The following is a 15180-nucleotide window of genomic DNA, read 5'->3' as shown; positions in this document are numbered from 1 at the left end:
ACTAATGCACCAGTGCTGTATGTCCTCACGCACCTGTTGTGGTTGACAGTTCAGTTTTTTGACAGTTCACAGACTGTCAGGCAGTTACATAACGTTGCCTTCTGGTCTGCTGCTAATGCACCAGTGCTGTATGTCCTCACGCACCTGTTGTGGTTGACAGTTCAGTTTTTGACAGTTCACAGACTGTCAAGCAGTTACATAACGTTGCCTTCTGGTCTGCTGCTTATGCACCAGTGAGACCCTCACTGAGATAACCTAGCTTTTCTCGGACATGGTTCCTGTAGATGAGAAAGTGCTGTTCTCCCTCCTACTGATATTCCTTTGAGGACTCTGTCATTTGGAGAGGAGCCTTAAGCTGCTTAGCCTCCTATGGACTTTAATTAAAGCATAACAAAGCTTCTAGGGATGGTAAATGGTTCCGCTTCAGTCGCTAACCCCGTCTGTTGCCACACCTGCTCCCGTAGACCCTAATGGGCTTTGCTGCAAGACATGCAGTCCAAGCTTGTGTCCTTGATAGAGGATTTTTTACGGAGAAGAACCTTCTGGCCAACAACCTTCCTACCGGTTGGTTGTGCGCCCTGTTGACGCTGAGGTATCCTACTCGCGTCCGCCAGTTGAGGTGGTTCCTCCACCGATGCGACCCAGTGTGGGTTGCCAGTCGCACGTTGACGTTAAGCGACTCTCGGAGTTGGTTGTGGACGTTCAGTGTGTCACTAGAAAGACGTTCAACAACCAGCAGAGGTGACTTGTTGTGACGCAGTGCGGCAACCTCAGCAACCCGGTAGGGGGTTAACTGCACAACCCAGACAGTCTAGACAGTTTCGGGTTGACGCTGTACTTCCTCGCGTCCCCATGGTTGACAGTTCACAGACTGTGCAGCAGTACCATGATATTGTGTCCGGCTCCGTCACGCATCCACCAGTGCGACCGGATTCAGCGAGTCAGACGTTGCCCACTCCGTTGCCGTTTCCTCATCAGTTTCGGATGAGGAACCCTCTGATGAGGACATTGCTGAACAAGACGATCAACCCCCAGCCCTGCTATCCATCCAGAAGATGCTGAAGAAGGAACGCTGCCCTGTCAGGCTGTGGATGAGTCTGGTTAGGACACTGTCATCCGTGGTTCAATTTGTGTCACTTGGAAGACTACACCTCCGTCCTCTTCTGTATCATCTAGCTTTTCACTGGAAAAGGACAAGACGCTAGAAGCGGTCTCGATCCCGGTTTCCGGAAAGATAAAGTCTGGTCTGACTTGGTGAAAGGACTTTATCAACCTTTGAAAGGGTCTTCCCCTGACTGTTCAGACTCCCAACCACGTTCTCTTCTCGGACGCATCGGACGTAGGCTGGGGTGCGACATTAGGCGGTAGGGAATGCTCGGGATTATGGAACTCGAGTCAAAGGACAATGCATTTCAACTGCAAGAAGCTACTGGCAGTACGTCTGACCTGGAAAAGCTTCAGGTCTCTCCTTCAAGGCAAAGTGGTGGAGGTGAACACGGACAACACCCTGCTTTGACGTACATCTCCAAGCAAGGAGGGACCTACTCTCTGACATGGTACGAGTTCGCAAGAGACCTCCTCACCTGGTCAACAGGTCTAGACTTTTCACTAGTAACGAGGTTCATCCAAGGCAACTTGAATGTCATAGCAGATTGTCTCAGTAGGAAGGGACAAATAATTCCAACAGATTGGACCCTCCACAAGGATGTATGCAAGAGACTTTGGGCCACCTGGGGCCAGCCAACCATAGATCTCTTCGCAACCTCGATGACCAAGAGGCTCCCAATAGTTTGCTCACCTATCCCGGACCCAGCAGTAGTTCATATAGATGCCTTTCTACTAGATTGGTCACATCTAGATCTATATGCATTCCCTCCGTTCAAGATTGTCAACAAGGTACTGCAGAAGTTCGCCTCTCACGAAGGGACAAAGTTGACGCTAGTTGCTTCCCTCTGGCCCGCGAGAGAATAACTCACCGAGGTACTTCGATGGCTAGTAGACGTTCCCAGAACACTTCCCCTAAGGGTGGACCTGCTACGTCAGCCACGCGTAAGAAGGTACTCCAAGGCCTCCACGCTCTTCGTCTGACTGCCTTCAGACTATCGAAAGACTCTCGAGAGCTAGAGGTTTTTCGAAGGAGGCAACCAGAGCGTTTGCTAGAGCAAGGAGAACATCCACCCTTAGAATCTACCAATCGAAGTGAGAAATCTTCCGAAACTGGTGCAAGTCAGTATCCGTATCCTCGACCAGTACCTCTGTAACTCAATAGCTGACTTTCTCTTATATCTGAGGAAAGAACGATCTCTTTCAGCTCCCACTATCAAGGGTTACAGAAGCATGTTGGCATCAGTCTTCCGTCACAGAGGCTTAGATCTTTCCAACAATAAAGATCTACAAGACCTCCTTAAGTCTTTTGAGACCACGAAGGAGCGTCGTCTGGTTACACCTGGTTGGAATTTAGACGTGGTTCTAAGATTCCTTATGTCAGACAGGTTCGAACCGCTTCAATCAGCCTCCCTGAAAGATCTCACCTTTAAGACACTTTTCCTGATATGCTTAACCACAGCTAAAAGAGTCAGTGAGATTCATGCCTTCAGCAAGAACATCGGATTCTCATCCGAAACGGCTACATGTTCTACAACTTGGTTTTCTAGCCAAACACGAGCTGCCTTCTCGGCCTTGACCTATATCGTTCGATATTCCAAACTTATCGTATGGTTGGAAATGAACTAGAAAGAGTATTATGTCCTGTAAGAGCTCTTAAGTTCTATTTTAAAAACCTTTACGAGGCCCATCTGAAGCTTTATGGTGTTCAGTTAAGAATCCATCTTTGCCTATGTCAGAGAATTCTTTATCCTATTTTATCAGACTGTTAATACGAGAAGCTCATTCCCATCTGAATGAGGAAGACCAAGCTTGGCTGAAGGTAAGGACACACGAAGTTAGAGCTGTCGCAACTTCCGTGGCCTTTAAACAAAATAGATCTCTGCAAAGTATATTCGACGCAACCTATTGGAAAAGCAAATCAGTGTTCGCCTCTTTTATCTTAAGAATGTCCAGTCTCTTTACGAGAACTGCTACACTCTGGGACCATTCGTAGCAACGAGTGCAGTAGTGGTGGGGGCTCCACCGCTACAATTCCCTAATTCCATAACCTTTTTAATCTTTCTCTTGAAATGTTTTATTAATATTTTTGGGTTGTCCGGAAGGCTAAGAAGCCTTTCGCATCCTACTTGATTTGGCGGGTGGTCAAAGTCATTTCTTGAGAAGCGCCTAGATTAGAGGTTTTGATGAGGACCTTTAGTATGGGTTGCAACCCTTCATACTTCAGCTCCTAGGAGTCGCTCAGCATCCTATGAGGATCGCGAGGCTCAGTAAGGAAGACGTACTTAAAAAGGCAGAGTAATTGTTCAAGTCGACTTCCTTACCAGGTACTTATTTATTTTATGCTTGTTATTTTGAATAACTGCTAAAATGAAATACGGAATACTTAGCTCATAATAATGTCAACATGTAATGCTGGTCTCTACCCACCCCCCTGGGTGTGAATCAGCTATATGATCATCGGGTAAGTTTAATATTGAAAAATGTTATTTTCATTAGTAAAATAAATTTTTGAATATACTTACCCGATGATCATAAATTAAAGGACCCACCCTTCCTCCCCAATAGAGACCCAGTAGACAGAGGAGAAAATTGGTTCTATGTTGACATCGAGTACTTGAGTACCTACTTGACAGATGGCGCTGTTGATGTACACCCCCACCTGTATAGCGATCGCTGGCGTATTCCGCCCGTAGGTTTTTCTGTCGGGCAGCAGAGCTGACAGCTATATGATCATCGGGTAAGTATATTCAAAAATTTATTTTACTAATGAAAATAACATTTTTAAATTTTGCAACAGAAAAGGAAGAATCGTATAATTCTCCCTTTACTGAAAGAGAACTTGGAACCGCACTTGTTACATGTAACGATACAGCCCCTGGAGCCGATGAAATTCCATATGCAATGGTTAAACATGTAAATTTTAATACAAAGTTATTTATTTTAAGCATTATTAATAGAATATGGTATGATCATAATTATCCAAGTGTTTGGGAACTAGCCATTATTTTAGCCTTTTTAAAACCTGGTAAGGACAAGTTTTTAGCAGCAAATTACCAACCTATTGCATTGACATCTTGTTTATGTAAAATTATGGAGAAGATAGTCAATGCAAGACTGATGTGTTACCTTGAAAAGAAGGGTATTTTATCACTGATTCAATGTGGATTTAGAAAAATGTACTCAACGACCGATGTAGTGATAAGATTTGAGTCCTCTATTTGTGAAGCCTTTGCTTCCAAACAGCACCATGTGACAGTCTTTTTTTGACCTTGAAAAGGCATATGATACCAATGTGGACAAGACTTTGCTTATTCAGAGCAGAAACTAACCTAATTCCCCTGTCTGCCAGGATTGACATCAGGAATAGCAGCATTATATTCAAGTCAATCATCGTAGACAGAAAAAGCCCACTCAACGACAAAATAAAAAGGCTTTTACCTCTTGCTGAAGAACTAGATCCACCCAACTCCCATGCAAAGAAACTACTGTATACACTCAGAAGAATGCAGATGCAAAATGAGGCTCACAAAATCAAGGGACAACAAAAGCATGAAGGCTACATCCCTCTTGCTCCTTGGGCATGTGATCCCATCAAATACAACTTCACTATCCTACCAGCAGCAAGCAAGGCTCTCTGCACGCCAGAGCAACTCACTGCAATCAGGAACACACCTGCGCCTCACACTTATTATGATCTCTGATTGCTAGCGTTCCAATCACCTATTGCTAGTCAATAACCAGTCATCAGCTTGCTGATCACTAGATCACCAATGGGCAGCTCATCTTTCTTCGATCATTGAACTCAGCTCGCTGATCTCTGACCAGCCCATCTTCAGCTTGCTGATCTCTGACCAGCCCATCTTCAGCTTGCTGATCTCTGACCAGCCCATCTTCAGCTTGCTGATCTCTGACCAACCAGGAGGGACCATAGTCAGCTTGCTAATCTCTAGCTCACCATCGGCTCACAGACTGCCGATTCACCGATCATCGGCAATTCGCCAGCAGTTCGTGACTCGGACTTACTAGTCAACCTCTGCCCGTAGTTCCCTAGATCAGAAGGTATACAACATACTTCTTGCTACTGGCTGTTCGCCATCACACCAAAGTGATCGGCAAACGTTCGACAACCCTCATCAACAGCTTGTCGACAGGGAACTACTTGCGAGCACTCTCCAACTGCACAGTAACCACGATACCCAACCATTAACCATTGATTAGCATTCACCAGATTGTTTCTATTCCAAGGAATAGCATGAATCCCATCAGGGCGCATGGTAGGGCTAAGTGTTGCCTTCCTTCTGTTAGTTAAAAGAATTCTCTCTCGGAAGAATTCTTACACTGGGTGTCGCGTCTGATCCTTTACGACACGAGTCAAGACTCCAGCGTCAACAATCTTCCATGCAAAAGGATCCGCAAGGAGCTGTCCCTTTGGGTCGATGTCCACACCATGTTGGAGTTTGAACAAGGGCTAAGATCTCAGGTCTTCATTTGCACTCTGGACCTAAAGGACACTTACTTCCAGGCCCAAACTATACATCTAGGAAGGTTGGAAGATTCAGTCTAGACAAACAAGAAACACCAGTTCAGGGCACTGTGCTTCGGTCTTCCCACTACACCCATCCTGGTCTCACAGGATTAGCTTCTGTCTCCTCCGTTTCGGGACGACTGACTGACCTTAGCAAACTCAGTGGCAACCTTGCATTAGCACCGGAACTTCTGAAGTCTTTTTACCAAGATCCAGTGATCAAGGTAAACCTGCGGAAGTCTTCCCTACTTTCCTCCCAGAAGACTGGTGTATCTGGGAATGATTCTAGACATCAGTCTCCACAAAACCTTCTCAAAAACAAGAACAACTCCCATCCCAGAGTGACTTTAGTCTTGACTGGATTCTTGTGTGATGAAATACTGAGGGAAGGACAAACTTGTGCAGTGATGATTGTAGATGTAGTTATTTAGAGAAATGGGAGGTTTATCATTGCAAAGGTAATAGATCAGATTTGACTTGGAATAACTATACTATACTGTACTCAGCAGAAAGCTATCACTGAGAGAGTTTATGCTTCAACTGAAAAGGAATACAATTTAACCATAATTGTAACCCTTTCTGGTATAACCAAGGAGTAAAAATTGTGGGTTACCCTCAAATCTGTACTTTTTGGTGTAGATTCAACACTGTCTAAAGGATAAGGCAACCCTTTTAGATAATGTTTCTTTGATAGCAAGCAGAGTTATGGGAAACTTGATCTTCCTCATTCTTGTTTTCGTGAGGCTAAGCTAACTAGTTTAGCTTTTCAATCCCGTGAAATTAAAATGCTTTTACAGGACTTTGATGCTATGGAGGATTAGACCTAAATGGTGTTTGTTCCTACATAAATACAGGCCATCGTCCTTTACATAAGAGAAATTGGAACAGCCTTCAAAATTATAAGGTGTAAAAAACTGGCAGGTAGTTACCTGTTGATAGCGGTAAGGCAACCGTCCCTGTCTCATTGCCAACTCACTTGGATTTTAGCTGTCAGTGAGTGTAAACGTTCTCATTGGCTGGAACCTGTTGGTAGAGTTTACTAATCATTTGTTTTTCTCTTTCCAGCATTTTCTTTTTCTCTTTCCAGCATGTTTGCTTTTAGTGTTTGGTATTTTGAGGATATAGGCTGTCATGTGGAAATGTCTGGGAGTGTTGCCCAAGACCTGCAGCACTTTTATGAATATTCCAGAGGTGGATCCTCATCATAGGGAATGCCCGTACACAAGTGTCACTGTGTAATGAATGTTGGGTGTGGCCATCCTCTCAGTGGGAGAAGTACAGCAGGAGGAGGAAAAGGAAGCCTAAAGAGGGATTCTTTGCCTTCAGGGTCATCCCCAGTACTCTTCCTTCTAACTCTTCTACTTTGGCTTTCTCCGGGGGCCAATTAGCAAGAGTGGTAGTTCTTTAACCTTTGGAAAAGCCTTGGAGCAAGGGGTCCTTTTTCCCCCAGCGAAACAGCAGGACATCCTCCTCAGGGGGAGCCTTATTCATTTCAGAGGTCTGATGCTCTCTGGTTGCTGTGGCTGTGCTTGGGCATCCAAGCTTCCTTATCAGATTAGAGACTGCAGCAAGCTCATACTTCCAAAGTTCATTGCCCCTTTGGTGTCTGCCCCTGGAGTTCCTGGCCATTGCCCTGTTATTTGTGGAGGAGGATGTTGAACCTGCCTCTCCGGAGCTTCAGTCACGTCCTTCCGAAAATTGGAAGTCTTCATTGAGAACAGATTACCCCTTCCTAGGTCTTGGGGGCATACTCACCTGGTTGCTGGTTGTTGCGCACCTTTGGCCTGATCCTTCCTCTTTGGAAGAAGATCCTAGACCTGCCCTTAGAGGTGGTCTCTTTCTGCTTTGAAGGATTACTCCAAGGTAGCTTTCCAGATGACAGTCTAGGAATGAGAGGTAAAAATGTTTGGTGCTTGTCCTCTTTTCTTTCCCCTTCCTCGGGGTGCAGTGGTCGCTGCGTTATTTGCTGGATCTGACTTGATACAAATAAGCTCCTGTACTGATAAGTAATCTGTTTTAATAGATATAGAGGTATTCCTCTTTCTCCTTGCTAGGGGGCGGAGGATGGATAGAAATGTAAACCTATTATTTTCAATTAGCAGTACATTTAAGACTTTATAACCTAGAAAGATGTAGGTTCCTCTGTGTACTTCTGTCTCTGGACAGAAGCTTAGCCTATCACCCTTTTTCAGGTTGATAGAGGTAGGATTGGAGTCAACAATCTTGCATCTCTTAAAGTCTTTGTGTCATGACATCCAGAGATTTTAAACCTACTACACTGAGGCTACTCGGGTAGGGGACTAGACTTCCTTGTCAGTAACTGCCAACACCATTGAAAATTCTAATATCATTTCTTGCTTCTCTGAAATCATATCCTATTAAAGGACTAAAGTTTGTATAGTTAGGAAATAAAAATTACTTTTAAAAAGATTTCCTTTGAAATTTGTGATTTATAGATGTAAGATGAAACTGGGAGTGTTTATGTTAGGCTTATATTTGCTAAGCAAGAATCACTATGTCCAATGCTGTACTTAAGTTCAATAATGTAATTAGAACTTGATGTAATCAGAACTTGATTACCTGTATGCTGAGTATCAATTCATAAATAAACTAGGTTTTTGTACCTGAAGTGGTTGCTGTGGTGAAATTTAATGCTTAACCAGTAAAGAAAGTTATTTTATTCCCTTTTCAGATTTTTGCGCTTCATTACAACATAATAGGAGATCATCATCGAGGAGCAAAGGAATTCGCTTATTGGAATATTCCTCAAATCCAGTTTAAGAATCCAGAGGTTCAGGTAAAAGTCATATTGTGTATAGTACTTTTAACCATATAATTAACTATTGGTTTTAGATTTCATTCTTGGCTTACACTTTGCCAAGTTTTCCCCTGTATTATATGTGGTTAGATGCTTGATAATTTCTTTCTTTTTAGTGCTTTATCTGTCTGAATACCCATATTATCCTAATCTTGATCTACCCCTATTGTGCCAATCTTGATCTCTACCTTTTTTGTGGTTTGAGATTTCAATCTATTCTCCAACTGCTGAACACCCCTGCTACTTCATACTTATTTAACTGGCTTTCTGGTGCACCTCATTCACTAACTACAGCATTGTGTAAAGTACACTGCCTGTTGCTTTTGATTATTAAGTGTTGATCCTAATATGAAAAGAAAATTCAGTTATTAGCTTAAATGTTCTGTAAGATAGATGATATTAGGGTATTTTATTAAAAAAAAATACAATCTTCTTCATATCAGACTTTTGTTCCTTCATGATTACAAATTTGTCATTCAGTAGGAGTATGATTTCAGTGTAGCTGGAACTCGACTGTTTGAATTTATAACAAGGTCTTGGTAGTTACTGGCAGGTGCTGAGGAAACCCTTCCCCCTCACCTGCACACTGACTAGCCACTTTGATTTCAGCCGCATAGCAGCACAGATGTACTCTGTAGACTAAACAGAGCTTGGCTGTTTTTTCTAATAAACTTTTTTTTCTGGTTGACTCATTGTGCTTGTGATAGTGAATCCACATGTAGGCATGCACGGTAGCTCTGTTAAAACCAGCTGCAATTGTGGCGGGTTTATGAGCCAGCAGGACATGGATCCTCTCTCTTTGTGCCCTTTTTGCTGGGCGTATAATTGTTCACAGCACAGGTGGCTGCCTTCGTAGTGGTCTGAATACGGCAGGAGGAGGAAGAAGAATGATAAAAGGATCTTCCTCCAACCCAAAGCCTTCTGCCTCTTGCTTCTCGTCCTTTGGTGCTTAAACTGCTGTGCTTTCGATTTCCTGTAGAGCTAAGGTCTCTGAAGGAAAACCGAAGGAAGGTGGCTCCAATCTGCTCTTGTGGCAAGCTTCAGGTTTGGAGTTTTTATAATCTTCTCCCAGAGAAGGTGACACTCCTTGCACTTCTTGCAGTGAGCCCACTTTAGTAGTAGTAGCTGATGACAACACTTCTTGGGACTTGGATGTAAGTACCTTAGGCATCAATGGTGTTCTGCTTGCAGAGAAATGGCTGTAGGTCCTAGCCGGTGCCAGGTCCTCCACGAATTCTGCTGTTGTGCTTTCCTCATCTGCCGCTCCACATGCAAAGGCAGCACCGGGTGTGGGGCCCATCAGCATGTCCCAGCCTAGGGAAGTAGAAGTTCGCTGATCCTCCTGTGGTATTGTTGCACCCAGCTGAGAAATCTTCAACAACTATTGGGAAGCAGCAGAAATGAACTTGTACTACTTCTCCTTCCAGCCCTGTACCTTTGACCTCATCCTCTGCTGGTGAGCCTTTAGAAGCGGCCCAAACTCAGAAGATGAAGAAGACCTTCTGTACCTAGTCTTATAAGACTTCTTCTAACCCCCTTCGTGTAAGCGTAACATACGGAGCGTAGCAACTCCCGCTAACCTTCGGGAAGGTAAAATAGTACAAGGAGCTCTTTCTTTTGCTCCTGCTGCGGGTACAGTATGTCATCCTTCTCATTTGTGGATCAGCAAGACGCCGAGGTCAACTCGACGCAAAGGACAGGTGAGATCTGAATGAGACTATGACATGATGAGAGACAGTGTCAGCAAGATCCTTGCTTATGAAGCCCTCCATGCACATGATTGCCTATATGTGTATGATCACCTTGGAAAGATTCTCCAAAGCATGATCGTATTCGTGTCCGCGATTCCCAGGTGATATTTCTTCACATGCACAATCGCCTTCACGCACAGCTACATCTAGACACACCAGATCTTTATTCAAAGTTCCAGCGCGCAAAGTCTCCAAGTGTGAAGTCCTTACTCGTATATTCTCCCTGTGCAAAGTTTTTACGCACAAAGTCTTCATGCAGTTCTCACATTTGGAACTTCTACAAGAAGTGTGTCACACATGCAGTCTCCACGTGCAGGTTCTTCTTTGCCTACACATTCACTGAATAGTCTGGTTTATTCTTTACACATTCTCGTTTTTCCTCATACACCGGACAACTCTGAGATTACCAAAAAATTGTTTTTTGCTCAACGGGTTAATTACTGTGCTGTTATTGTTCAGCGGCTACTTTCCTCTTCAGCTATGGTAAGCAGCTCTTCTAGGAGAAGGACACTCCAAAATCAAACCGTTGTTCTCTAGTCTTGGGTAGTGCCATAGCCTCTGTACCATGATCTGCCACTGTCTTGGGTTAGTTCTCTTGCTTGAGGGTAAACTTGGGCACGCTATTCTATCTTATTTGTTTTTCTTCCTCTTGTGTTTTTGAAATGGTGTGTTGGGCAGGCTTAATAGAATGGGCATGGATGCCTGGTGGTTTTTCAAGAGGTTGTCTTTTCCTTATCTGTTATTTTTTTCTTTTCAAAACCATCCTTACTGTCCTCCCTTCAGTTGAAGTGGCTATCCTGGAGGGTATTTAGCCTTGCATAGTGTTTCGGCTCCTCCATGTTGACCAGTTTTTCCGACTTATTTTTCATAGTGCATAGGTTTAATCAATCTCTATGTATATTTATGTACATATTGTTTTTGTTATCATTCTAGTTAATTTAATTTTTAAGTATGATGTATCTTTTTTATTACTATTAATTCTTATGCTGTCTGGAGACATTCAGCAAAATCCGGGACCAGTACGTCCTAGATTTCATCAGTGTCATCTACTGTATTGCAATATTTGTGGTCTTCATGCAAATATTCAAGACCTCACAGTTGCGTCCAGACAGTATGATATTATTTTGTGCTTAGAAACTTTGGTTTCTAATATGAGGCACTCATCTGAGCTCCCCATAACTGGTTGTAAGAAGCCAATAATTTTGAAACGGGATGCCATTCCTAGGGCCAGGGGAATAGCGGTGTACATTAGGACTGAGTACCCTGCTTCTTATAAGTTCTGCTATGAATGTGGATGTCATGAGATTCAGGTAATAAAAGTTTGTGGCAAGCATACAACTTCTATTTGTGTTTGTTCTACTGGAATCCAGACATGGATGATTCTATCTTCGATTGTCTTCTTACCATTATGGCCAAGTTACAAGATGATAGAAAGGCCTATTTTGTCTTTGTTGGGGATTTCAATGCTCACCATAGGGAGTGGTTAAATTATGTTTCTCCTACCGTTTGCCATGGCTTAAGAGCTTTAGATTTTGCCTCTGAATCAGGCTGTGAGCAAATCATAAGTTAAGCTATTCACAGTTGTGGTAACTGCTTGGATCTCATTTATACCGACAATCATAAGTGAAGCTACTCGCTGGCCTGTAACTGCTTGGACCTTGTATACACCGATTCCCCTGGCATCATAACAAGTAAGGTTGGTTCTCCAGTTGTGATATCTGATCATGCCTTGATTTCATTAGTAGTGAAGACTGAGCAGCCTCTCCCTGATATACGGTATCATACTTGTGTAAGATTTATATGAAATCTCAAGCAGGCTGGAATGGGATTTTGCATGATCTTTTGGGCTTGAATTATTCACAATTGTATAATAGTGCTGATCTTGTAGTCATTTTGAATGAGAATCTAGTCAACATAATTAATAGGCATATCCCTTCTTGTGTGTTAAGGTACCGAGTGAAGGACAAACCATGGTTCAGTGATGATTGTAGATGTGCTTATTTGGGGAAGCAGGAGGCCTATCATCTTTGGAAGGGTAACTGATCATATTTGACTTGGAATAACTATACTCAGTTTAGAACTTTTGCTCAGAGAGTTTATGCTTCAACTGAAAAGTAATACATACAATTTAACCATGAAAGGAACCCTTTCTGGTACAACCCAGGAACATGAGTGATGGACTACGCTTAAATCTGCACTCTTCGGTGTAGATGCAACAGTTCCTCTTTTACTCAGACCAGATGGCTCTGTCACATACTGTTCAAAGGAAAAAGCAACCCTTTTGGCTGATGTGTTTGACAGTAAGCAGAGTAATGAGAAACTGAATCTTCCTCGTTCCTGTTTTCTTAAGGCTAAACTAACTAGTTTAGCATTTTGATTTTGTGAAATTAAAGCGCTCTTGATGGACCTTGATGCTTATGGAGGTGTAGACCCAAATGGTATTTTTCCTTTTGTTTTTAATAAAGACTGCAGATTTCTTAGCTCCAAAGTTAAAAGAGGAGCTTTAAGCAGTTGTTGGAGAATTGGTAATGTTACTCCACTATGCAATTGTGTTTGTGGTAGCTCAAATCCAACTGATTACTGCCCAATTTCCATAACATCCATACTATCTAAAGTTTTTGAACGTGTTTTTGCAAAACATCTTAACAGGTTTGCTGAAGGTAATCATCTGTTCCCTAGTTTGCAATGTGTTTTTCGTAAAGGCCTTGAAGCATGTGATGCCCTTCTTACAATCTCCAATGCTGTACAGAAATCCCTTGATTGTGGTCAGGAAATTCGTATGATTGGCCTTGATTTGAGTGCTGCCTTTGAGCGTGTTAATCATGAGGCCCTTTTTTTCAAACTCTAAGTTTGGAGTGGTTGGGTCCGTTCTTAGCATTATTATTGAATTTTTAAGCAATAGATCGCAAAGAGTTGTTGTTAGTGGGCGCCATAGTAAATATAGGAATGTGATATCTGGTGTTCCTGATGGTAGTGTTCTTGGCCCATTACTTTTCATACTATATACACATGACATGTGGTTTGGCATAGAAAACAAGCTTGTTGCATATGCGGATAATGCTACACTCTTTGCATCAATTCCATACCCTGAATGTAGATTTGGAGTTGCTGAATCCCTTAATAGAGATCTAGCTAAAATTAGTGCATGGTGCAAATTATGGGGCATGAAGTTGAAGCCTAACAAAACTCAAAGTATGATTCTAAGTAGGTCAAGGACAGTGGCTCCTCAACATCTGGATCTCAGCATTGATTATGTTTCTTTAACTCTGTATGATTCTCGACAGAAAATTTACTATTGAGAAACACATTAGGTCTGTGTCTTCTTCAATTACACAAAAAATTGGCTTATTGAGAGTCTTTTAAGATTTTTGGTGATCAATCCATTCTGAAGAAGTATTTTAATTCTTTTATTCTACCTTTTTTTCGAGTATTGTTCTCCTGTCTGGTCTTCAGCTGCTGATTCTCATATTAATTTGTTGGACAGGACCTTACAGACTATTAAATTTCTTATTCCTGATCTAGATATTAATTTCTGGCACCATCATTCAATTAGTTTGTTATGCATGTTGCATGAGATTTTTCATAATTCTGGTCATCCTTTACATTCAGATCATTCCTGACAGTTCCATCTTGTTCGTAATACTAGGCATGCAGTTGATTCTAATATACAGGCCTCCTCTATGATGAGGCTCTCTACTACACTGTATTCTAGAAGTTTTATTCCAGCTGTGACCAAGTTGTGGAATGGTCTTCCTAATCGGGTAGTTGAATCGATAAAACTTCAAAAGTTCGAATTTGCAGCAAATGTTTTCATGTTGAATGGGCTTGACGCACAATGTCCCCACATGAAAAGAGTGCATGTGCCACCTTTCTCAATTATAATTCCATTCAGTCACTCTTCACATGACAGGACTCAGAGTCTGAGGAGAATTGGGGACCCAATCCCTTCAAACTAGATGCCCAGGTACTTCTCGCGTGATCGAGAGGCTTAAGTTTCCAGATGACTTTATCCCTTCTATTTCTGTTACTCAAGGTTTTCAGCTTGTTCCAACTAGAATATGGCCTTCACCTCGGTATCACCTCGGTATTCTACCCATGGGAGAGAGAAAGACAGACCTTCACGTTTGTTTGAAGGGTCAAGGAATAGATTGTCCACTGTTTATGTAGACTTGTAGAGGCTTCATCGGACCATTGGAGCAGGATTAGCCTTTTTCACAGAAGGCAGTAACTTTTTTGGGTTCTTCCACTTAATTCCGATCCTTTTTCAGGGACCTTCGCGGGAGACTTGTCTCTCTTTCAAAGGATCTTCCCATTATGAGGAGATGCTGGCAAGTGCGAATGCCTTTTTCAGCTTCGAGCCCAGCCCCTTAACCTTCTGGAGGTCTCCTCGAGAGCATTAGCTCTTTGGAGCTTGATCTAATGTTCTTCAACCTTACTAGATCCTTCCTATTCAGCGGGGATCTTAGACGCCTCTCAGGCATCTTTCATTTACTTTGTCTAGGAGTTTCTAGACATTCCTACAGATGCCCCGGTTGTAGGCTTAGACAGTTTTATTAACGCTTGAGTAATTGAAACACAATGAAGTTAATTATTGAGATCAGAAACTTACAAGAGAACAGAAGTATCAGTTGCCGAAGGAAACTTTGGAGGTAACAGCATTTTGAAGGACGTGACTTCCAATCTTCCAGAGAGGTGTGGTTTGCGATGCAAAACTCGCCTTATATATAACCCTTGGTATGTATATGCATATCACTAAACCTTGTTCCCAAAATGCTATCTATGGATCTCTGTAATGAAAGAACTTTACATTTTCATAATATTATTTGAGGTTACTAAAAATAATCCTATTCACTTATATGAAAACACTTTCACAAAGAAACCCCTTTATTCATTCCGTCTTCCCCCTTACCTTAGCTTCAGGCAAGAGAGTAAGCATACTACCTTAACTATCTTAACTTACGTCACATTCCAGAGGTTGG

At 42.4% G+C, this 15180-nt stretch overlaps 1 protein-coding gene across 1 annotated transcript in view; it reads left to right on the top strand.

Annotated features, from left to right (window-relative positions):
* The window catches only part of mRpS25 (mitochondrial ribosomal protein S25), a 42242-nt gene that overhangs the window by 18508 nt on the left and 8554 nt on the right, over window positions 1-15180 (top strand). Inside the window, exon 2 of the mRNA XM_068346230.1 lies at window positions 8325-8429. Within this exon, the coding sequence (XP_068202331.1) occupies window positions 8325-8429 (105 nt within the window). The remainder of the gene's footprint in view (window positions 1-8324; window positions 8430-15180) is intronic.

This window comes from Palaemon carinicauda, chromosome 2 (assembly GCF_036898095.1).
Source record: "Palaemon carinicauda isolate YSFRI2023 chromosome 2, ASM3689809v2, whole genome shotgun sequence".
Classification (NCBI taxonomy): Eukaryota; Metazoa; Arthropoda; class Malacostraca; order Decapoda; family Palaemonidae; genus Palaemon; species Palaemon carinicauda.
Note: the sequence above shows the minus strand (reverse complement) of the source record. Positions and strands in the feature narration are given on the sequence as shown.